The sequence below is a fragment of the Microcaecilia unicolor genome, chromosome 4 (assembly GCF_901765095.1).
Source record: "Microcaecilia unicolor chromosome 4, aMicUni1.1, whole genome shotgun sequence".
Taxonomy (NCBI): Eukaryota; Metazoa; Chordata; class Amphibia; order Gymnophiona; family Siphonopidae; genus Microcaecilia; species Microcaecilia unicolor.
This window is the reverse complement of record NC_044034.1, coordinates 294,826,356-294,850,123: the sequence shown is the minus strand read 5'-3', so window position 1 is coordinate 294,850,123 and position 23,768 is coordinate 294,826,356. Positions and strand designations below refer to the sequence as shown.

The window sequence follows — 23,768 nt, the reverse complement described above, 5'->3', positions numbered from 1 at the left end:
TCAGAGGCTGCTACTCTGCGCCTTTAATCACTTAAATCATCCCTCTGCCGACACATGGAGCTAAAGTATAGCTTAAAATAGAATCTGGGAATTGAGCCCTATGGCTTTTGTATAAATGATTCTGTGTGGGGTTTGATCTAGTTCCCATGGTGGTGTTAATAATGTCCTTTGACACAGAAGAATCACTTCCCGAGGTAGAAAGTTGGATTTGACAAGTCCATTTCTGCACTGGGTTGAAGGAAACAGATGGTTCTGCAAATATGCAGGGAAGAGAAGCAGCTACCATAGGCCCCAGTGTGGCTGAGGGAAAGGAAAGGGGGGACCGTCAGAAGCAGCATTTGGTCTTGCAGTTACTTGGAGAATAGCAGCAGGTCCAATAGTGGAGCAGTGACTGGCTACAACCTGGGAAATAATACACATCTTGGAAAAGAATAATGACATAATATCAGATAGAAATACCCGCCTGCAGTTATCTGGACACCTTCTTTTGGAGCAGTTAAAACAATCCATGAATCTGAGCCAGGACTCCAGAACCTACAGTTGGGACAAGACAGTGACAATCATGAGAAGCCGCTCAACAAACACTTCACAAAAAGGGCTGTGCCGTGAGATGTGCAATTTAACCTAAACTGACTCTCTGAGACCTCTCAGCTTCTGCTACAACTGTACATAATGCACTCAAGGCATGTACAAGACAGAGCAAGACACACACCTACATAAGAGTAGCATAAGTTCAAATCCAGGGCCTCTCCTCCCTGCAAGCCTTAAGTTTGGTAAAAGATAAGTACAGCAAACACTAAACTTACTTTTCAACAGAGCTGCCGTACCACTTCCTAATAGTTTTAGTCAGTTAATTAATCCACTCCTGCTTGGCAACCAGAGAAAAGGAAGGGATTTTGCGTTTAGCTCACGCCTTTCTCAGTAATAGCTCAAGGTGAGTTACATTCAGGTACACTAGCAGGCTTATTTTCGAAAGAGGACGCCCATCTTTCGAAACAAATTGGAAGATGGGCGTCCTTCTTACAGGGTCGTCCAAATCGGTATAATCAAAAGCCGAATTTGGACGTCCCCAACTGCTTTCCATCGCAGGGACGGCCAAAGTTCACAGGGGCGTGTCAGAGGCGTAGCGAAGGCGGGACTTGGGCATGCCTAACACACGGATGTCCTCGACCCATAATGGAAAAAAAGGGCGTCCCCGACGAGCACTTGGACGACTTTACCTGGTCCTGTTTTTCTTACGACCAAGGCACAAAAAGGTGCCTGAATTGACCAGATGACCTCCCCTTACTCCCCCAGTGGTTACTAACCCCCTCCCACCCTCAAAACAAATCTTTAAAAATATGTCATGCCACTCAGATGTCATACTGAGGTCCATGACAGCAGTATGCAGGTCCCTGAAGCAGTTTTAGTGGGTACATTGCACTTCAGACAGGCGGACCCAGGCCCATCCCCCCCTACCTGTTACACTTATGGTGGTAAATGTGAGCCCTCCAAAACCCACCAGAAACCCACTGTACCCACATCTAGGTGCCCTCCTTCACCCGTAAGGGCTATGGTAGCGGTGTACAGTTGTGGGTAGTGCGTTTTGGGGGGCTCAGCACACAAGGTAAGGGAGCTATGTACCTGGGAGCAATTTCTGAAGTCACTGCAGTGCCCCCTAGGGTGCCCGGTTGGTGTCCTGGCATGTGAGGGGGACCAGTGCACTACGAATGCTGGTTCCTCCCACGACCAAAGGGCTTGCATTTGGTCGTTTCTGAGATGGGCGTCCTCAGTTTCCATTATTGCCGAAAATCAGAAACGACCAAGTCTAGGGACGACCATCTCTAAGGACGACCTAAATTTCAAGATTTGGGCGTCCCTGACCGTATTATCGAAACGAAAGATGGACGTCCATCTGGTTTCGATAATACGGGTTTCCCCACCCCTCCATCGGGACGTTTTGCGAGGACGTCCTCAACAAAACTTGGGCGTCCCTTTCGATTATGCCCCTCCACATGTTTTGTTCCCAGAGGGCTTACAGTCTTAAATTTGTACCCGAGGCAACAGAAGGTTAAATAACTTGCTCAAGATCATAGAGAACCACAGAGGGATTGAGCCCTGGCTTTCACAGTTGTCAGCCCACTGCGCTGACCAAAACCGCTGTCTTATAATGACTGTGAAATTTTGCATCTAACTGGAAGATGATATTTAATGTGGACAAGTGCAGCGTAAAGCACATAAGGGGGGAAAGAATCCTTGTGGTGTGATTTTGAGAAAAGTGCAGGTGCTTTAAACCGGACTTTGCACCAGTTTACACCAGGAAATTATGTGTTTGCTTTCTCTTTTATAATTACCTAGGGGTAAAGTACGCACAGAGATGCAGGTACATGTCCCTTGAAAATGCAAAACTGCATGCATTATAGTATTCCTTCCCTTGCACCACCTCTGGGATTTCTTCCAGTCCGTGCAAGTAAAAGCAGGCCATAGGGAGGAGGGGCAGTTTTGAGATAGTTGATAAATAAAGATAAGAAGCTCTTTACCTGCAGAAATTACTTTTGAAAATTATCTGCCATGAGGGTCATTTGGTGCATAGGCAGGAAGGGCCCACAGGTGCTTACGTTATGCCAGTATAAAATTAGTTGAGGGAAATTGGACACACATTTACCCCTACTCAGTGGTACATATTTTATAAAATAGGTAGATGAGTGCCACTCCAGTCCCTGCTCTGCCTATGTATGCATCAAATAGAAATAGATGTGATGATTTTTCTGCACCTACTTTCATGCATGCATGTGCTGGCGTATTTCTACAAAAGCCTGTTTAAGTGTGGAGATGCTGTTCTTCATATTGGTTTCATAGATACACAATCCTGGGTCTCACATGAGGAAAAACCATAGAGTTGGTGTGAACAGTAGGGATAATTCTATAAAGATTGCCTAAAATTAGGTGCTAAAATGCTGGGCGTCAAGCACAAATTCCATATCAGCAATTTTGCACACAAGTTCGCATTTTAGTGCCTAACTTTAGTTGCGAACACTTACATCATGTCATAGGCTGATGCAAATGCTCATGCATACCTGACAGTATTCTGTAACCTTAGCGTGTAAGTGCTGGATACACCTCTGACCTGCCCATGCCCCTGCCATATCCACCTCCCCTCCCTACGCCCCCAGGATAGTTACACATGTAACTGACATAGACATAGGACAGTGGTTCCCAAACCTGGCATTGGAGGCACCCCAGCCAGGCAGGTTCTCTCTCATGAGTATCCATGAGAGAGATCTGCATGTACTGCCTTCACTGTATGCAAATCTCCCTCATGAATATTAATTGTGGATATCATGAGGCATTTTTGGGGTATTTTTTGAGTGCAGGTGATGTCTTTTGCATTGTTGGCTTATCTGCGTTAGTGTATGGTTGGCTGTTTGTTTTTTTGAGGGGAACATAGTTTTTTTTCTCTCGCTTTGTTTTTGAGAATTGTTTTCTGTGTTCTTTTTTTTCCAGAAACACCAATTGAAACCTGTGATAGAAGCCCAATTCAGGACGGTTACTATGCAGTGCCTCCTGGGGCAGTTGAGGTTTCATTTATTTAATACTATTAGTTTTTGCAAGGAGTTAATACAGGCATTGTTTAGCAAAAAGTTTATTTTTGATATTTAGTGATGCATAAAATTAATCCATTTGGAGACATTATCTGAAAGGTGTTTACCTAATTTACTGTCACTCTCTGTTGTCTGTCACTCAGTTTCTAATCCAGTCATTCTTCTTGGGACCCACTCCCAGGTTCTTGAGTTTATGTTTGAGCCTCCAATTAGTGCAAATTTACTCCAATCATTGGTTGTTAATTCCAATTAGCACCTAATATTTTATTTATTTATTTATTTGGAGAACAAAACTGAGGATATTGTGCACCCTCTATATCGATTCACAGTGCAGCCACATTTTGAGTATTGTGTGCAGTTCTGGTTATCCCGTCTCAAACAAAAGGTATATCAAAACTAGAATATGTTGGTAGAAGGACAATAAAAAAGATAAAGGGGTTGGAATAACACCGTTGTGAAGAAAGGTCAAAGAGATTAGGACTCCAGCTCAGAGAAGAGATGGCTGAGAAGAAATACGATAGAGGTCTACAAACTCTTGAACAGGATGGAACTGGTGAATAGGGAACAGTTATTTACTTTTTCAAATAGTACTAAGGGGCACTCCATGAAACTAGCTGGTAAGAATCTGAAAGAAACTAGAGAACGTATTTTATAGTCAGTGCACAATTAAACCGTAGAATTTGTTGCTGGAGGATGCGGTCAGGACTAATAGAATGGTTAGATTAGGTTATATTATTGATATGCTGCCATTCACTGAGTGAATGGCTTGGTTGGAAAAGGTTTGGACACATTCCTAGAAGGCAGGTTTCTTAACAGTTATTAGCCAAGCACCTCTTCTGGGCATGAGCAGCAGTGAATGGCTCACCACGGTATAAACTGTGTACTTCCAATTGAGCAGCACTAGACGTTGTCCACGACAGAATTCTGGGCTCCATAGACAATTAGTTTGACTCAACCTGGAATTTCTTAGAGAGATACATGAGGTACCACATTGAACCCCACTATTCTGTAAGTGCATGTGTAAGAAAAGACAGGATCTGGTACAGCTGGGACAGAGAGCAAATGGAGAGGGACCAGAAGATCTAAAACAGTGAGCCTCAGAGCTATGCCTGCTTTGAGCACTGAATCCTCCAACCTAAAAGAAAGAGGAAAGGCGGAAATTGGGAGGTGACAGCACTGTTCCTGCACTTTGAACCTGTAGTAGCAGTGAAGTGTAACCTGTGATACACAGGAGGAGGAGCTGGGTATTCCATTCCCAGGCACTGAGAACAGGCAGAGGGTTTATTTTCTGCCACTACATGCTGAGACCTTTTTTTCCCAGCAGAGGCAAATATAATGACTGCTGCATGGACCTAAAGAAGCTTTTCTTTTTTAAAAACATTTTTTTCCCTCCTCATCCCCTTTGCACTTCCCGCTCCCTCTGGGCCAGGACAATACTATTACATTCAGGCTGTCAGTGGCAGCAAACAGCTGATGCAGATTTTTGTCCTTTTCAGAGCTGCAGCTTGACATAGCTGATTATCACTGGGACTGACAGCTAGCTAATGGGGCATGTGGTTCTCTTCTCTTCTGCTCCATGGCTGTTGTGCTGTCAGTCCAACCATGAAAATTAAAAACATTGTGTTGACCAGGCCTTGAACAACTCTTGTAATGAGGCTTTCTGCAGGCTGTTCCCCTCAGCTGGAAGAAGACGCAGCAGCTCAGGGCAAGTTCATGAAGGCAGCAGCTTTTGTGGGCCTGAGGAAGGAGGATGTCATGGTGGTGACTGATTCAGCCCACACAGGCTGGAGGAGGGACTGAGGTGGTCTTGGAAATAAGATAGGAGTGAGCGGGTGAGTGCTGGGGTAAGGAACCAGAGGGGAGGGAGAGTTGTACTGCAATCAGGGAAGAGACTGGAGGGGAACAAGATTTACCATATTGGGTCAAACCAAAGGTCTGTCATGCCCAGGATCCTCTATCCATCAGTGGTCAATCCAGGTCACAAGTACCCTGCAGGATACCAAAAGGAAGATAGATTCCATATTGCTTATTCTAGGGAAAGAAGACAAGCAAGAGTTCTGGGGTGGGAAAGGACAAGAATGAGAAAGTGAGTGTGTATTAGGGAGTTCTGTACCCTCTGTTTGCTTAGTGCCATCCCATGTTAACCTTGGATCTGTCCAAAATTCTGACACTGTAGGGCTGTGGCCAAGGCATGCATTTTGGAGCAAAGTCCTGAGCAGAGACACAGGCAAAGCTGCTGTCAGACCTGTGAGTTCTTGTACCAAGTAGAGCGCTGCCAAGCCCGGTACTCGTACCAGGTTCTGCTTGGCGGCCGAACAACCCCGGGTTTCACCTGTGCTGACCGCCATTCCCCAGAGGTTGAGCCCTTAGGTGCAGGCGGCCTGCAGGGCTTATGAGATGAAGCAGGAAGCGGGGTGATGAACAGGACGGCCAGACAGGCAGCAGGCAAGAGAGTGATCCAGGTACAGGCAGAGTCAGTAGGCAGGCAGCAGACACGAGAGTAATCCAGGTACAGGCTAAGTCAGCAACGAAGAACAAAGTAGAGGAGAAGCACACTACTGTGCAAGTAACACCTACCAAAGTAGAAGCCAAAGCAAGGAGTCTAGGGAGAGCTCAGCTGATAAAGTGCTGGCGTCTGACATCAGCAGGGAGGAGGGGCACAGCCATAGGACAAGAGCAGGGGGAGGAGGAACTGGAAGACCAATAGGAGAGAAGCAAGGGAAGCCAGGCTGATGAAGAGCAGACCCAGGTGGGTGGAAGAAAAGCAATCAAGGAGCCTGGAAGCCAGGCAGAGAGAGAGAGAGCAGAGCCAGGTGCATGGAAACAAAGCAATCAAGGAGCCTGCAGCCAGAGAAGAACTACACACACATGGCTCAGGGCTGTGCCAGTCAAGTGTGCGTGTCGACGGGACCCTGCGCAGCCCGAGGATGCCATTTGCATTGAGGTAGGGGACATGACAGCTGCCTGTCCTTCCCCAGAGTCCAGAAGCAATGCTTACAATGACAGATTCCCTTAGATGCTGTTGGCACTGCCACCCTCCTCCTCTTCTTCCTTCCTGAAGAGGTTGGACACAATCTGGAGTGGCAGCCCATCCTAACAATTGGTAACCCAGTTTGCATTGCAGCCTCTGAATGCTGTAGATGTAACTGGTGGGCTGATGCTGGTGGTTGGGTGAATAATAAGAGGGTTGAACCCCAAAGACAAATTGAACTGTTGAGTAAGCAAGGAGGAGGATAGGAGTACTGCAGGATGCCACCAAAAAGGAATTTAGAAAGATTCTGATATACGATGGAACAGACGGGAAAGGCGCTGCCTGAGGCGGCGGGACCAAGTCAGTGAACTGACAGAATGGAGGCGACTCCCTCCGATTCAGAGGAGGAACCCCAGAAGGAGGTCCCGGAGAGTACTAAAGACATCACAAAAGCGGAGGTAGTAGGATGGTTCAAGGAACTGAAGTCAGAAATAGAGGGAGTCAGGAGAGATATTCAAAGCTCCCTCAGAGAGATCTAGGCGGACATCAGAGATCTGGGGTCTCGTGTGCAGGAAGTTGAGGAGAAGATGGAAATGGTCCAAGCAGAAATGAAAAACAAACAGGCAAAGAAGCAGGTGGAAGCGATAAGAGATTCAGCAGTTAAAGGAACAAGTGGAGGATCTGGAAAATAGATCGTGCCGCAACAATCTGCGGTTTAAAGGAGTTCCGGAGCTGGCCATTTTTAATAACTGTGAGGCAGTGATTAAAGAACTGTGCCAATATATTTTGAGTACAGAAGAGGGGAGTTTGCAGGAGGACATCCATCTTCAGAGAGTACATCACAGTGCGGGGCCGCAGCGCAACTCTGCCCCGAGAGACATAATTGCTTGTTTTCTGGATTTCCCTACTAAAGAAAAGATCTTGTCAAAAACAAGACAACAGAAGGTGATTCAATGGAAAAACTATAAGATTGGAGTGTATCAAGACTTGGCTGGGGTTACGCTGCTAAAACGCAGATCTTTGAGGGAAGTTACAGGATTCATGCAAGCTGATTCGGTACAGATGGCTTTTCCCCTTTGCAATGTGGCTCACGGTGGAGGGAAAATCGAGAACGGTAAAGACGCCTGAGGAAGCGTGGGAAGCTTTAAGAGCGCTGGGCTGTGCGGGAGTTCCAGCCCGGGAGCAGCCAGCACAGTCTGTGGTGGAACCAAGAATGGACTCAGCTTGGCAGGTGGTGGCAGGACGTGGGAATACGGTGGACAAGAGTGCTCCCTGATAAAATCATAGGGAGCGGGAGCAGAGATGTGAATATTGAAACTGCAAAGTTAATGAATATTTGCAATGTTTTGGGATGAGAAGATCCTATATGGGAATTATACAGAGTGGGGGGAGGATTAGGGCAGGTGGGGGAGGGGATTCCAATGGGTCATTAGGTATAGGGAGGAGAGGGCAGGATTGGTGGTAGAAGGGAGCTGGTGTCTGATTGTTTGGTAAAAGGGGGGGAGGTAAGGATGAGTGGTTATATGGGAGTGTGCACATGGGAAGTCTGGGGGCTTGGGGGTGCGTGGGGGCCTTGGGGGGAGAGGGAAGTTCCTTTTATTGGGCTGATCAGTTCCAACAAGATCAGCACGAGGGGAGGGATGGGGATAGGGGGGAAGGGGGGGAATAGGCAAGAGAATGAGGAGAGGATTTATGGGAGGGGGGAGGGGAAGAAGAGACACTGGGGTGGGATCTTGGAATGTGAATGGACTTAATAATCAAGGGAAAAGAAGTAGAGTGATGAAGGAATTGTATAGGCTGAAGTGGGATGTGACCTTCTTGCAAGAGACATACTTGAGACCGAGGGATACAAATTTGTTAAGAGTCAAATCTTATAGGGAGGTGGTGGTGCATCAGAGCGAGGGGGGAAAGAGGATGGGAAGAGTGGCCATTCTTATAGGGCAGAAATGTGGGTTGGTCATTACTAATGAATTTAAGGAAACAATAGGGAGATGTGTGGCCATTAGGGGATTGTTACAGGGAAAGGAGATTAAATTGGTAAATATTTATGCCCCTAATGTAGGGCAACGGGGATTTTACTGTACTTTATGGCAGGAGATTCAAGGATTTTTAGGAGGGCAGGTGATCGTAGGCGGAGATTTTAATATTGCTCCAGATGCTCGATTAGATCATTCTGGGGGAGGGGGGCATCAGACGGGTCCTGGGAGAAGGGCACTACACAAATTCTTGAGACAGATGGAATTGGTGGACTGCTGGAGGATGCTACACGGAATGCAACGGGGCTGCACATTTTACTCCCATGCAGCATGTTCTTACACCAGGATAGATGGGTTGTGGGTCCACCGCAATAGTGCACAGATGGTAGAGGTGGCGGAGATAGAACCCATTCAAATTTCAGACCATGCTCCAGTTTGGATACAAGTAAAGGGATTGGGACACAAGAAGAGGAATAGTTTTTGGAAACTTAATGAATCTTTATTGGGAGATGAGAGGGTGAGGGAGGAGAAACAGTTGACGGTGCAAGAATTCTGCAGATTTAATGATACAGGAGAGGTAGGCTACGGGGTGTTGTGGGATGCATTGAAGGCAGTGGTGCGAGGGGTCTTGATTAAGTGGGGAGCCCAGAAGAAAAGAGAAAGGGGTCAGTGGTTGCTGAATCTGCGTATGAGCCTGAACAGGTTGGAGAAGGCACACCAAAGAAATTTCCCCCCCCCCCCCCCCCCCCCCCCCCCCGGTTATGGGCTGAGCTTAAGAGAGTCAGGGGGGAGTTAGATCAGGTCCAGATGGCAGAGGTTGAATATATGAGAATGAGACTCATAAACAGCAGTATTTTGAGTTTGCGAATAAATCAACTGCTATGTTGGCCCGTTGCCTCAGAGCTAGGAGGGGGAGTTCCTTGATACAGAACACAAAGGATAAGAGGGGAGGGTGGGTATATGCAGATTCGGACATTGAAGGGTGCTTCTTAAAATATTACCAAGAATTATATGCAGCTACAGAGGGGGAGTCGAAGGAGAGTTTGGCAAGATATCTGGATCAGATTCTATTTCATAAATTGAGTGAGGCAGACAGTCAAAGGATGGGGGAACCAATCAGATTGGGAGAGCTGCAAGGTGTTATTAAAAAGCTGCCTAATGGTAAAGCCCCTGGGTTGGATGGTTTTACAGCCTGGTTCTACAAATACTTTGAGAGTTTACTTAGCCCCTTATTGCTTAGGGTGGGAAATGGAGTACTGGAGGAGTGGGAACTCCTGAGATCAACGTTAGAGGCGGGGGTGACGGTCTTGCCTAAGCCAGGTAAAGATCCAACTATGTGTGGGTCTTACAGACCCATTTCCCTGCTGAATGTGGATGTAAACATTTTAGCTAAGATATTGGCAATAGACTGGGTAGGCTGTTGCCCAAGTTGATACGGATCAATCGGGATTTATTCCAGGGAAACAAGTGGGGGATAATATTAGAAGAACGCTTCACCTAGTGTGGGAGGCTCAAAGCTCCAGACCGGGAATAGCCCTACTGGCCATGGACGCGGAAAAGGCCTTTGATAGGGTAAATTGGAGGTTCATGAGGGCAGTGTTGGAAAGAATGGGGCTAGGGGGAAATTTTAGTATTTGGCTGGAAGCTTTGTACAAGAGGCCGAGAGCTTGTATAAACATTAATGGGAGTTATTCTCCTTTCTTCACTATAGGTAGAGGGACCAGACAGGGATGTCCACTTTCACCGCTCCTTTTTGCTTTGTACATAGAGCCATTGGCGGAATTGATCCGCGGTCATCCAGGGGTGCGGGGGATTAGGATTGGGGGAAGGGAGCATCGTATTGCTTTATTTGCAGATGATATGTTGATATATGTGGAAGACCCAGGGAGGACCCTCGCAGTGATTCAGGGGATTTTTGGGGAGTTTGGGAAATATGCGGGCTTGCGGGTGAATATGGACAAAAGTGAATTGTGGGTATATCCTTGAGTGAGGAGGAGGTGCGAGAGGTGAGAGAAAGGTGTGAGTTTAAATGGGCGCCACACCAAATCCGTTACCTTGGGATACAGATACCCAGGAACTTAAATAGGCTATTCATGCTTAACTACGGCCGCATTTCTGAGCAGATTAGGAATGATATAAGATGGAAAGGCTTGTGGTTGTCGTGATGGGGGCGGATGGCAGTGATCAAGATGAATGTGTTGCCCCGTTTATTTTTATTTCAATCATTGCTTATAGTGGTTCCGGGACCACTTATTAATAAATTGCAGAGGTCTATAATGAAATTCATATGGGGGAACAGAAGGCCGCGTTTGGCAAAATGAGTTCTATGGGGAGATGTGGTAAGGGGGGGAAGTGCGGTACCAAACTTGGAGTGGTACTATCTGGCAGCACAACTTAGTTTAATTTTGGATTGGGAGAGGGGAGTAGAGAAACCTGCTGTTCAGGTGGAACGGTCATATTCGCCGCAGAGATCATTGAGTTCATTTTTGTGGACCACTGAGGCAGGGGGGAGGGGACTACTAGGGGACTGTAGCCCATATCTTAGACATTTGTTAGGAATATGGGGAGTAGTGCAGAGATGTTGGGGGAGGAGGGAAGGGGTGTCCTCCTTGGCTTAACTTTGTTGTGAGCCTAGGTTTAGAGCAGGTAGAGAAAATGCTACATTTGCAAGATGGGAAAGGAAGGGATTGGTGTGCTTTAGGGATGTGCTGCATGGGAGTCGGATGTGGAGTTTTGGGGAGCTGAGTGCCCGTTATGGGCTATCTGAGGGAGATAGTTTTGCTTACATGCAATTAAAACATTTTGTGGTTACATCCGGGTGTAGGAGGGAGAATATACAAGATAGGGAAAGTCTAGAAAATTTGTGGTTACTGTTGGGGAAAGTCCCAAAGCCTATCTCAGTGATATATCAATATTTTCGAGGTGATGATCCCGAACCTTACCCATTTCAAGGGGCGTGGGAGAAGGTTTTGCATTGTCAATTTAGTGAGCAGGAATGGGAGGGCATATGTGGGGAAGTTCAAAAAGCATCGGTCTGTGTGTTGGTACAAGAGAATGCCTACAAGGTACTGATGCGGTGGTATTACACGCCGAAGAGATTGAAAAGGATGTACCTGGGAGTTATGGATGAGTGTTGGAGGTGTAAAGCACAGGGGGGCACTTTTATGCATATCTGGTGGACTTGCTCAGGAGTGGTGCCGTTCTGGCAGGAGGTGATGAAAGCATTGGCTCGGATAATGAGAGTTTCTTTGGTGTGCAGTCCTCGGGTGTGTCTACTGGGTATGCATAATGACCAGGAGTCCTGGGAGGAGAGTAAAATGATGAGATGGGGATTGGCGGCAGCCAAATGCCTTATAGCGCGATGCTGAAAAGCAGTAGATCCCCCCCCCCCCCCCCCCCGAATTTGGGAGATTGGAAAATTAAAGTGAGGCAGTTATGGAGTATGGAGCGCCTAATGGTCTACAGGAGGGAGGGAGAACTTAGATGTAAAAAGGGATGGACAAGACTTCAACAAATGGTGGATGAACTATAGGGGATGGAGTGGGAATAATTGTGTTGAAGGGAGGAGGAAGGTGGGGAGGCTAGTTCATAGAGAATGGTTTGGTTTCGAGTGGGGAAAATATTCTAAGAATTGAGTTGAGGGTCAGGGAGGGTGGGTGGGAAGGTAGGGAGGGGGTACTGAATGGTTGGGGAGGGGAGGTATATATTCGGGATCAGGGCCAGTTGATAGAGATTTGATTTGAATAGTTGTATGTTACAAAGTAAAGAGTTGGATATGTAGTGGACCTTATGGGAAGCACGTGTTGTGGGAGAGAGTAAAAGTGCAAATGTTAAGTTAGTTATGTACTTATATGGGTATGCAATATATGCAATATGCTGTTAATGTCTTTGGATGGCTCATGAAAATCAATAAAAAATTTAAAGTGAAAAAAAAAAGTAGGGTCCTGGATTCGGAAAACAGAAAGAGAAACTCCATGATGTCACTGGGGGATCTGTTGGGTATGCCAGATGGTCAGATCAGCAAAGGTTAGATAATCGAGACTGTACTGTATGTATTCTTGGAAGAAAGGCGGGTTAAGGGAGATATGATACAGTTAAATAAATCTATGGCATAAATGCACAAGAGGTGAATCTCTTTTGATTGAAAAGAAACTCTGGAATGAGGGTGAAAGGGGACAGACTCGGTAGCAATATACTCTTCACAGAAAGGATGGTGAATTTGTGCCTGTCACATATTGGTTGTCTTCTTTTTCATGTCAGGTGAGGACATATAAAGAACAAATGTTATCCCTTCCTGTCACTTTGTCCTGAGAAAGGGGGACCATAGCAGGACATTAAAATAAAGCATGTGGTTAGTGTGCAGCCTCTCTGAGCTACACAAAATCTGTGCAAACAAACATTGTAATGGGATGGAGGGGCACTGATTTTTATTTTTGTTACATTTGTACCCCGCGCTTTCCCACTCATGGCAGGCTCAATGCGGCTTACATGGATAACTCATTACTCAGAAACTTGTTTTTGATAAGAGGGCATTTCTATTTGAAAAGGAGTGGGAGTTCTTGGGTATGGACGAGGCAAGGCAGTGCAGGACATAGGTATATAAGGTAATTGTTGCTATAGGAAATGTTCTTGTATAAGTGAGCCCCCCCCCCCCCCTTTCAGAGTACTTTTTATAGTCAACTGTAGAGGATTTTACAGCATGTTTGAAGACATTTAAAAGTAGATGTCTAAAACAGAATTTGTTTTGAAAATTTACATTTTAAGTAACCTCCAAAGTGATCTCTGGATCATTTTTTAAATTCTTTTTCCATTTTCCATCATCTCAGTTTTTGTAGTTGTTTGTATTTTCTTTACTGTCATTCTGTTTGTCTCTTTTTCTTCTCTTACCCCCACCCTCTTCTTTCAGCCTTTCTCCCCTCCCTTCTCTTCTGCTGCTAATACTAAACAAGATATAGGTAGCACTGTATGAACACAGAAGAGACAGGCCCTGATCTTCTGGTCCCCTTCCCCTCCCCCATTGCTTCTAGTCTCTTTCCTCCAGTCCTTCCTCACGCCTTGGCTGTAGTTCCCTACCTCATGCTACCCTCTTCCACCTAGGCTTACCATATGGCTCCAGAAAAAGGAGGACAGATTAAGCCAGTCCAGGTTTTACTTCCATTGCTTTCCCTCCAATTCATCCCCCTCCCTCTCCCTTTTGGCTCTTTCCTTTCCATTCACTGTTCTCTCACCTGTTCTTCCTGTTATCCTTCTAAGCTATTTAACACCTCTTTGCCATCTTTCTTCCTCAGAGCTGGCTGCTGTGAGGGGCTCTCTTTCCACAGTGAGAGCCAGGCCTGCCTCTGAGATTGCCATTTTGCTGTGCAGCAAAGACCCTGCAGTCCCACAAGGCTCACAGGGGTGGCAGCCATTCTAGAACAATAAGAGTAGTTTTTGCTGGAGAGAGGAGGGAGTAGGCAGCAGTCAGCCTGGGGTGAGTGAGCAGAGGAGGGGGGTCATAAGCTAGAGTGAGCAGCAGTGGGGGAAGGGTAGATGGCAGAGGCTGTGTGAATGGAGGGATAGCAGCAGTGGAGGTGGGGGTGGGAAGTAGTAAGAGTGATGACTGGCAATTGAGGGGACATGGGCAGGTAGTTTTGTGTAGTTTGACAAAGTGGAGGAAACCTGGGCAACAACCATGAAAATGTGGCTTGTAACAAATTTGTCCCCTGATATTCAGCTGGTGACAGGCAGCATGGTTAGCTACTGCTGACGGCACTGACCCTAGATACTTAATGCTGGGATGTTTCCAGTGAAATATACAGGGGGGGGGGGGTTGCCAGCTCTGTGAATATTCACTATTTATACAGGCCAATTTGCCTGCTAAACTTAGCTGGCCAACACTTGAATATTCACGGATATTTTTATTTATTTATTTAGATTTTGCTCACACCTTTTTCAGTAGTAGCTCAAGGTGAGTTACATTCAGGTACACTGGATATTTCTCTGTCCCAGGAAGGCTCACAATCTAAGTTTGTACCTGAGGCAATGGAGGGTTAAGTGACTTGCCCAAGATCACAAGGAGCAGCAGTGGGATTGGAACCGGCCACCTCTGGATTGCAAGACCAGTGCTCTAACCACTAGGCCACTCCTCCACTCCAGCTATATTGTATTAAGTGCCTAACTCATGCTGAATATTAGCGCTGGTTAAATAGCGCTGAATATCTGACCCAATGTGTTCTCATGTTGGTTATGTTAGAGAAATGCAGGAGGGTACTGTCTGCTCAACCCTGTGTGAAAAAGTGTTTCTTATTGCACAAGTACACCCTATAACTTCATAGGATAACTTTGCTGCTTATAAATTAAAAAACAAATCTCTCCCCCCTCCCTCCCCACACAGGGTAGATGGCTTAACATTGGGTGCTACAGTGTGAAAATAATGGAGAGGAGGTGACCCCTCCCTTCCTCTCACACACTGTGATCTGTAATAGGTGGAGGGTGCTCAGGCTTTCTCAGTCTTGTGACTGTCCTCTGTGCTTTTGTTCTCAGCCCACAGACCAATACAATGGACAGAATGCAAATTTCAATGGAGGAAACTTCAATAACTTCAGCCAGCCCAGCATGAATGGGGTAAGATACCATGAAACAGTACACTGCGTGCAATGACTGGGGTAAAATGCCATGAGCCAACACACTATGGAGGTAATTCTATAATGAGGGTAGCAAAATTTAGGCACCATGAACCCTCGTAAATGATGTATGTGCATATGCATGTAAATGCCAATAGTCCAGCTCTGTGCAGTGCTCTTTAAGAAGGTGCCCAGTGCAGTGACACGTAGTTTGAAGGTAGTGATACACGTGGATGAAGTCCATGGGTGGGCTGTGGGCGGGATTCGCAGTTTCACATGTAAACTGAGGCAATGGTTAGGGTAGTGGACTTTTGTCCTGGGGAACTGAGGAACTGAGTTCGATTCCCACTTCAGGCACAGGCAGCTCCTTGTGACTCTGGGCAGGTCACTTAACCCTCCATTGTCCCATGTAAGCCGCATTGAGCCTGCCATGAGTGGGAAAGCACGGGGTACAAATGTAACAAAAAAAATGATAGAATGCTATAATTTGCATGCATTTTTAGCAATCTAGGCATGAACATTTATACCAGCATTATGCCTGGTGTATATTTTATTTTTTTGTTACATTTGTATCCCGCGCTTTTCCCACTCATGGCAGGCTCAAAGCAGCTTACTTGGGGCAATGGAGGGTTAAGTGACTTGCCAAGGAGCTGCCTGTGCCTGAAGTGGGAATCAAACTCAGTTCCTTAGTTCCCCCAGGACCACAGTCCACCACCCTAACCACTAGGCCACTCCTCTACTCCTACCTAAATTATACGTGCATTTTTGTACTACTCCACTGATACTTTATTTATTTATTTTAGTTATTTGTTACATATGTATCCCACATTTTCCCACCTATTTGCAGGCTCAATGTGGCTTACAGAGTACCGTAATGGCGTTCGCCAGTTCCGCTATGAACAAATACAAGGTGTTATTGCATTAGCATAGGGTTCATAAATGGTTGATATAATGGGGAACTTAGGGAGGAAGGGGGAAATTGGGTGTGCCCAATACGATCTTTAGTTGTGTTCTGTAAGTAAAGTAGGTGCCTACTTTCCTTTATAGAATAGGCTCTAGATAGGCACCTTCTTGGCACCTAAAAATAATTATTTCATCATAGATGTATTCTCCTTATTGTTAGAAACAGAATAGGATACCATTAACCTGTTCTCAGCCCTTGGGAAATGACAGGGGTACCAGCCATTATGCAATGGTGACACCTTCTGCCCAGCTTTCCGGTACAGAGGTCATGAAGGAGCTGCAGCCCATTGCTCCTGGCTAAGTACAGTTGCCACAATTGCAAGGCTAAACAAGAGGGGGGAAACAGAAAAAAATGGGGAAAGCCCCTGGGTAGTTGTGATTGAGGCTCATGTGGCCTTAGGTTGACTTTGATTGAACTGGAAGTCCAGCAGAGCAGGAGGAATTGACAGACCTCCTGTAGCATATAAGACATTGATAAGGGCAGGGAAGAGGTCACAGCTTTAGAGCAGCACAGGCTGGGGCAGCTGGACAGGCTGGGTGGGCCAAATGCTCCTCCTCTGCCAACATCTTTTACTTTGTTTTCATATTGCATCACATGTCATTTTTCTAACTAGCTGAACCAAAGAGAGAGGCACATTTTACAAGAAGACGGGTGGGCAAGGACTTGTCTGGAATTTCTGCATTGGTTCGAGACAGTTGAGCACTTTTGAATGGGATGCAGGCCTGACTTGGAAGGGGTTTCATGGATAAGAAAGGGGAAGGAAGGAGCTTTTCCAGAATTTTCTGCAATCATACAGCACCCCCTTCTGGTCTCTGTGTGAGTTGCAAGGCCAGATATGGCAAAGCATCAGCTCATGTGACTTCTCTACAGAAGTATCCATAGAAGGAACCAGAGAGGGCCTAAAAGTTAATTTCCAATAAAGCCTAGGGAATATTTCTTTCAGTAGGACCAATTAGAAAATTTCACCACCTCCAGAGTGTTCTGTCTTTCCCTGGGCCAGTGTGGGTAACCAGCATTTTGATCCATACATGTGGAGCTACCCTTAACTTTGTTGAAATGTTCACCCTGATTCTAAGGCTGGGGATAATCAGAGGCTTGTCTTCCTTTTGAGGATCCCAGACATTGAGGGGTGAAAACCCAAAGCTGAGAAGTGAGGGAGGTACCTGTGTGAAACCTTGTTAACTTATTATTAAGTAATAAATTGTAGATATACTAAAAATTAATGTATGGGCTTTCTTAATAGCCTACAAGATCCATACCTGGGTATCCCAGCTCCCCTCTCCCTGGCAACCCAACACCTCCTATGACTCCAGGAAGTAATATGCCACCATACCTGTCACCAGGGCAGGACATGAAGTCTCCTTTCTTGCCGGACATCAAACCGAATATGACTGCGGGTGAGTACCCTCTTGTCTGCTGCCTGCTTTCTCCAGGTCCCCTTCAGAAAATGGAAGCTCAGCTCGGCTGAAAGCATTTTCTAAGCTTATAATAGCCATTATGTCAAGCACAAACTTTATGGACAGCTGAAACTTTTTTGCTCTGTGTCCATGGCACTGCTCACACCTACAGGGGCATAAAATTACTTCAAATTATGCTTTAAGCAGCTGTTTGATGCTATCTGCTATTTCGCTATTAAATTACTGTAGTGATTTTCTCTCTAGTAATGAGCAGTTGAAACACTATGATAGTTCTACACTGCATGTTATAATGTAACACTATGTAGAAAGTAATGTTCTGGTGTACAGGATAGCTTTATTGTAACAGTATGACATGCAGTGCAACACTATAATATACAAAGTGGAACAGTAGCACAGTGTACACTCCAGAGCTCTGTGTGTCAGTTGAATGACTTGGTTCCCTCTTACATCCCTTCTGCCCCATAATGACAACACCCCTTGTGTTTTTTTACTGACTGTAGTAAATGATGAGCTGCGTCTGACCTTCTCTGTCCGTGATGGAGTGGTCCTAGAGCCTTTCCGTCTGCAACACAACCTGGCAGTCAGCAACCATGTCTTTCAGCTGCGTGACTCTGTCTACAAAACACTCATGCTGAGGTAAGAGCGCCTCCTCTGTGTGTCCTGGGGATGGCTGCAGCTTGAGGGAGCAACAAGGCTCATTTGAAGGGAGGAGCGGACACAGTGATGTACTCAACATCTTAAATACGGTGGCCATTTTGGCGAAACACCTGGTAGAAAGCAGTAAATGATAGAATTGAAACAGTACTGCTCACAGCTGGGGATGTGTCTGAATGTGGGGGTGGGGGGGTTCTGTGGAAAAGAAGAAAAGTGATACAAGAGCATTGGATGGTACAGTTGTGTTACAGATGAGTGTTCAGGTTAGCCTCTTGGCTGCTGTTGAAAGTTCATTGGAACTTCTGTTGAGTAGAAAGAATGTTAGCTTAAAATTGCATCCTTTTTGTGTGTGTCTCTTCTCTCATTTCATGTGTTAACATGTCTTCCTTCTCTTCTATGCAGCCTCTTCACACTCCAACCCAATTTCTTGTATCTCTCATTCTTTGTCCCTGTCATCTCTTGAGTCTCACATGCACTGCTCCTTTATCTCTAGAGCTTCATGCTCCCTTTCGTGTCTGGCTCTCGTGCCTCACTTCATGCCCAACATGCCCTCTGATATCCACATCTCATGCCTCTTTTGCTCTATGTGTGTCCTCCAGGCCAGACCTGGAGCTCCAGTTCAAATGCTACCACCATGAAGATCGGCAGATGAACACCAACTGGCCGGCCTCAGTGCAGGTCAGCGTGAATGCCACGCCATTGACTATTGAACGTGGGGACAATAAGACATCACACAAGCCCCTCTACTTGAAGCAAGTGTGCCAGCCGGGCAGGAACACCATCCAGATCACAGTCACCGCCTGCTGCTGTGTGAGTCTCATGTTGTTTCCCCTAGCAGTACCACAGAAAGTTAAAAGATACCTAAGAGACGAGCTTTTCATTCTCCATTTAAAGGCCTAGGGCTAGAGGGATCAGTGCAGCCTCTGACCCAAACTTTATGACTACTGCTTTTCCCCAGGGTGGCAAAAGCTAGTACATAATGGGAGTTCACCAAGGGTGATGAGACTAGAGAGATTATATTGTCAAGGATCACACTGAATTATTGGCACTAACTCTAAATCTCCACTTGTGCATTAATGGCACCATATGGCTTTTTTCTTGTCTCCCCCCCCCCCCCCCCCCCCCCCCCCGTCTAATGCTTTTGCTTTTTATTTTCTCTTTACCTTTTGCAGTCTCACCTCTTTGTACTGCAGCTGGTGCACAGGCCATCGGTTCGCTCAGTGCTTCAAGGGTTAATAAAGAAGCGGCTCCTTCCAGCAGAGCACTGCATCACCAAAAGTGGGTTCTTTATTTCATCCCATTCCCTCTGATATTCTGTTTTGATGAGCAAAGTGACAGTGTTTGATGCTGGCAACATGTTTTCCTTTCTCTTTCTGTTCAGTAAAGCGGAATTTCAGCAGTGGGACAATCCCTGGGACCCCTGGCCCCAACGGCGAGGACGGAGTGGAGCAGACAGCTATCAAAGTTTCATTGAAGTGTCCAATTACCTTCCGAAGAATCCAACTCCCAGCTCGAGGTCATGACTGTCGGCACATACAGGTCAATATAAGGTTCTCAGCACCCTAGCTAGATGGGGCATCGCCACTTCAGGGATATCCTGATGAAGAAGAGGGCTGCAGTAGATCTGCTGCTTGTCCTCCTTTTTAAATCATCCTGTAGAACAGTTTATTATTTCTTTACCTTTGGATGTCCAGTATTCTGATGGTTCAGTTTTGTTCAACCAAATCCAAATATAGCGTCAGTGGGGTGGAGGGGGAAGGAGAAATCTCTATGGCCATAACTGGGGATCTGGTGGTCAGTCTGACCCCTTGCTTGCCTGTGGTGGTTTAACCCTGCCAGTGTCTCTCTCTTTCTCCCTTCAGTGTTTTGACCTGGAGTCATACCTTCAGTTGAACTGTGAGCGTGGAACCTGGAGGTGTCCTGTGTGCAAGTGAGTCCAGGTTGGGGGGAGGGTAAGGCATCAGGAGCTGGGGAAGTTACGTCCGCATAGGAAGATTGGGTAGCTGGGCATGGGATGGGATTTAGCTTGAGGCAGAGGCAGCCCTTTGGGTATGTGGGCTTTCAATGATTTGACCTTAGGTGGGGGTAAAAGGCCCATTAACCTGCAAATGGGCCTAAGGGGCAATACTAGCTTAATGCCTTATGTTTCTGTTGATTTCATGTTACGCTGGCTTCTGTAATCTGTCCAGAACAGGATCAATGAATGAATTAGAGCAGTGAGTATATGTGTCTCATATACACAGCCTCAGTGGACCTGATATCATGTCTTGGTTAGGGCTAGGGAGTGCCAGAATGGTGAGGAACAGGATCACCTTTGAAATATGTTTTCTGATCCCTTGGCCCATCTGCAAGATTAAAGAATGGTAGTGGTCACATCACAGCTACATTCCACAACATTTTCTAAGCTCCTGTACATCTCAAAATTTCCCCCTAAGAAGGATCTAACTAGTGTAATCCCAGGTTCCAGTGTCCTGCATAGGATTCTGCCAGTGGTTTGCCTTGTAGAGTGTGACCCAGATACACAAACAAATATATTGATTTAGCAGGACCAAGGCTGGTGCTAGGTTATGTTAGAAGGCCAAAGTCAGCAGTTCAGACTTTTATAACTCCACACATTATTAACTCACTCAGCTCCAAAGATGGTGTTCTGAACTAGAATTTACTTAATGTCTTTTAAAGTTAGTTATAACTTTAGCTATGACAAAAGCAATTAATAAGTGACAAACAGAACAGTAACTGTAGCAAAGGTATATACCCCTGTATTTCATTTCTGTATTTCAGCAGTGCTTTACTACTACTACTACTACTACTACACTCCTATATCTTACCATTGGGGGTGGCAGAAATCAAGCACAGTTCTCCTCAGCACAGTTCCTACTACTAGGTGCAGATAGGAAGAGCAGTTCTCTTTAACAAGATTATCAGAGCTCCGAGCAGTGATTAATTAGGATCCTGTTAGCTGTATCAGGAACCACACATTAGTCCTGTAGAGGTAATAAATACTTTAATCCTTCAGCTTTAAGATGTTCCTGGATCACAAGGGAAATGTTAACAGGGTGCCTTGTTGGAATTCCCAAAGTAACTCAGATTCCCCTTATGATTAGGACTGCAGAAGGGCCTACTCTCATATAGACACACAAGTTCACAACTTTTTAGGTTCTGTTTCTTGTACTTCAGTATCACTCTTTATGCCTTTGTATTGTACTGAGCTGAGTAACACAGTAAAAGACTCAGTATATCTGAGGCCTACTTTGGAAAGCTTGGCTTGAAGGTTCTCTCTAGCTAATGGAATGGCCAGAGGTGGGAGATATAAACTTAAGACAAGGATTCTAGGGGGAATCTCTGTTTTATAGTTAGAGGAGGAATCTGCCATCAGAGCCCCCCCCCTCCTCCCGCTGATTAAACTGGACACTCCTTTTGTTCTACAAGCTTCTTGCATTTTCCAGCTCTCTCTGCAAAGTCAGAAAGTTCATATTAAGGTTACCAAAATGAGGTCAGCCAGAGGGTTTCATCCTATTGGTGGATTAAAGTAGAAGCACTGAGGATTCAGGCAACACTCCTCCCTGCTGAAGTCTCCAGGCTGCTACACTAGGAATAGAATGTCGATAAGCTTTGTAAATTGAACTGAGCTAGAGAAAGGAAACCCAGATAGGTGCATTTGTGTGAAGTACAGACTGACACAGATATTAGGAGGAGCTTTTATTGGCCCTGGGAGAGGCCACATTGACCAGGAGAGAGCATCTTGTAAAAAAGCAAAAGCCATGCTTCACTATCCTGAAGAGGTTAGGGGAGTTTTTACTGACCCAGTATGGCTGTTGCTCTATTACCAGGTCATAGCAGAATTCCCTGATGTGAACCGAGGCTGTGTCAGTGTTGGGAGGGGAGGTGGGGGAGTGGGGTGGGATAACAGTTCATTTTGTAGTTGATCACGTACTGTGTGCCTAAACCAGTAGAAAGTACCTGGACCAATATATGGTGTAATAAATAGTGAGACACAAGCAGAGCTGATGTGTATTTTGTTGTGTGTCTGTCTCATCCACAGTAAAACGGCTTTGTTGGAAGGGCTGGAGGTCGACCAGTACATGCTGGGAATCCTTATTTACATCCAAAAGTAAGATCCTCCTTTTGCTTGCCATTGCTGTCCTTAGCATACAGAAATCATGCGGTGGCTATTAACTACCGTTGTGTTCTCCTCTGCTTGTGTCTTCTGTTCCTGGTTAATGTGGGATTCAAGCACAAGCAGCTGTAAGCAGCATTGTGTGTTGGAAATACATAACAGGAATGGTACTCTCTTACCACCAGAGGCCAGCACAGTGCAGAAGAAAAGACAGGAGTGACGCCAAGCAGCTGCAAGCCTGGTGCAAGACAGACTGGCTGGGTTATAATTAGAACGGCCAACTATGTGGAAGACTCCCCCCTTCTTTTCCCCCACCCCATCAACACACCTTCTCCTATTCATATCCTGCTTTACAAAAAGCAGATATAACTGTCCTGTCTATGACTTTATCATTTTACAAGTTTACATAACACAGACCGATTTATATTAATACTAGGGTAAGAGCCCATCAAAAATGATGGGGGCAAAACTGCAGATATGCACATAGGCCCATTTCTCTACACACATACATAGTGTTATTTGCAGGGATGTTGGTAAATGACCTGAAGTTTGTTTTACGGATGCGTGCGCCTTGTGGGGGGGGGGGTGGAACTCGTTCTAACTGTATTTATTTTCTTTAATTACAATTGCTAGTTGACAGTGTTGGGATGGAGTAAATGAAATTATATGCCAGTGTGAAATTTAAACCACCTGCAAGGCTAGCAGAGTTGTGGATACATTGTATCCATGGGCCTGTGAGCCAGCAGGAGGATGCAAGTACTGGTGCGGTCCAGTTCATGACTCAAATTGATTTGTTTTCACAAAAAATCAGGAGTCCCGATTCAGGACTTCCCCGCCTCCCTCCCTCTTGCCGCCGTTGCTGCTGCTTCTCTAAAGCAGCAGCAGTACCAACAACAAAATAAGGTAAACTCACTGCGGGGTCAGACTGAGTTCGCATTGGTGCAGGCTGCCAGCTCTGCCCTGGAACAGGAAGTGAGATCAAGGAGGTGGGACCGGCAGCCACGCCAATGGAGAGTCTGGCCCCATGGAGTGTTTAACTTGTTTTGCCACCACTGCTGCTCTAGAGAAGCAACAGCGAGCAGCAGTAGCATGGATGTCAGGATAGGAGGCGGAACAGAGGAGGCATACGCAGGATTGGAGGAAACAGATGGAATGGTGGCTGGATGGAAGGGGGGGGGGAGAGAGGGCAGAGGCTGGATGGAAAGGGGACAGAGAAGAAGGGCAGAGGCTGGATTGAAAGGCAGAGAAGGAGAGCAGACCATAGGTACAAGGCGAGAGGAGGAGGGCAGAGGCTAGATGGAAGGGGTAATAGAAAGAAGACATACCCTGGATGGAAGGAGGGAGAGGAGGGCAGAGGATGGATGGAAGGGGAAATAGAAAGAAGATACACCCTGGATGGAAGGGGGAGAGAAGGAGGGCAGAGGCTGGATGGAAAGGGGGCAAAAAAGGAGAGTAGGGCATAGATGTAAGGAGGAAGAGGGCAGA

At 46.1% G+C, this 23,768-nt stretch overlaps 1 protein-coding gene across 4 annotated transcripts in view; it reads left to right on the top strand.

Moving 5' to 3' along the window:
* ZMIZ2 (zinc finger MIZ-type containing 2) overlaps window positions 1-23,768 on the top strand; it is a 214,877-nt gene that overhangs the window by 152,675 nt on the left and 38,434 nt on the right. For all 4 annotated transcript variants that reach the window (XM_030201742.1, XM_030201743.1, XM_030201741.1 and 1 more), the window contains 8 exons: window positions 15,051-15,131; window positions 17,338-17,491; window positions 18,013-18,148; window positions 18,766-18,976; window positions 19,339-19,444; window positions 19,548-19,705; window positions 20,029-20,096; window positions 22,209-22,277. In XM_030201742.1, the coding sequence (XP_030057602.1) occupies window positions 15,051-15,131; window positions 17,338-17,491; window positions 18,013-18,148; window positions 18,766-18,976; window positions 19,339-19,444; window positions 19,548-19,705; window positions 20,029-20,096; window positions 22,209-22,277 (983 nt within the window). The remainder of the gene's footprint in view (window positions 1-15,050; window positions 15,132-17,337; window positions 17,492-18,012; window positions 18,149-18,765; window positions 18,977-19,338; window positions 19,445-19,547; window positions 19,706-20,028; window positions 20,097-22,208; window positions 22,278-23,768) is intronic.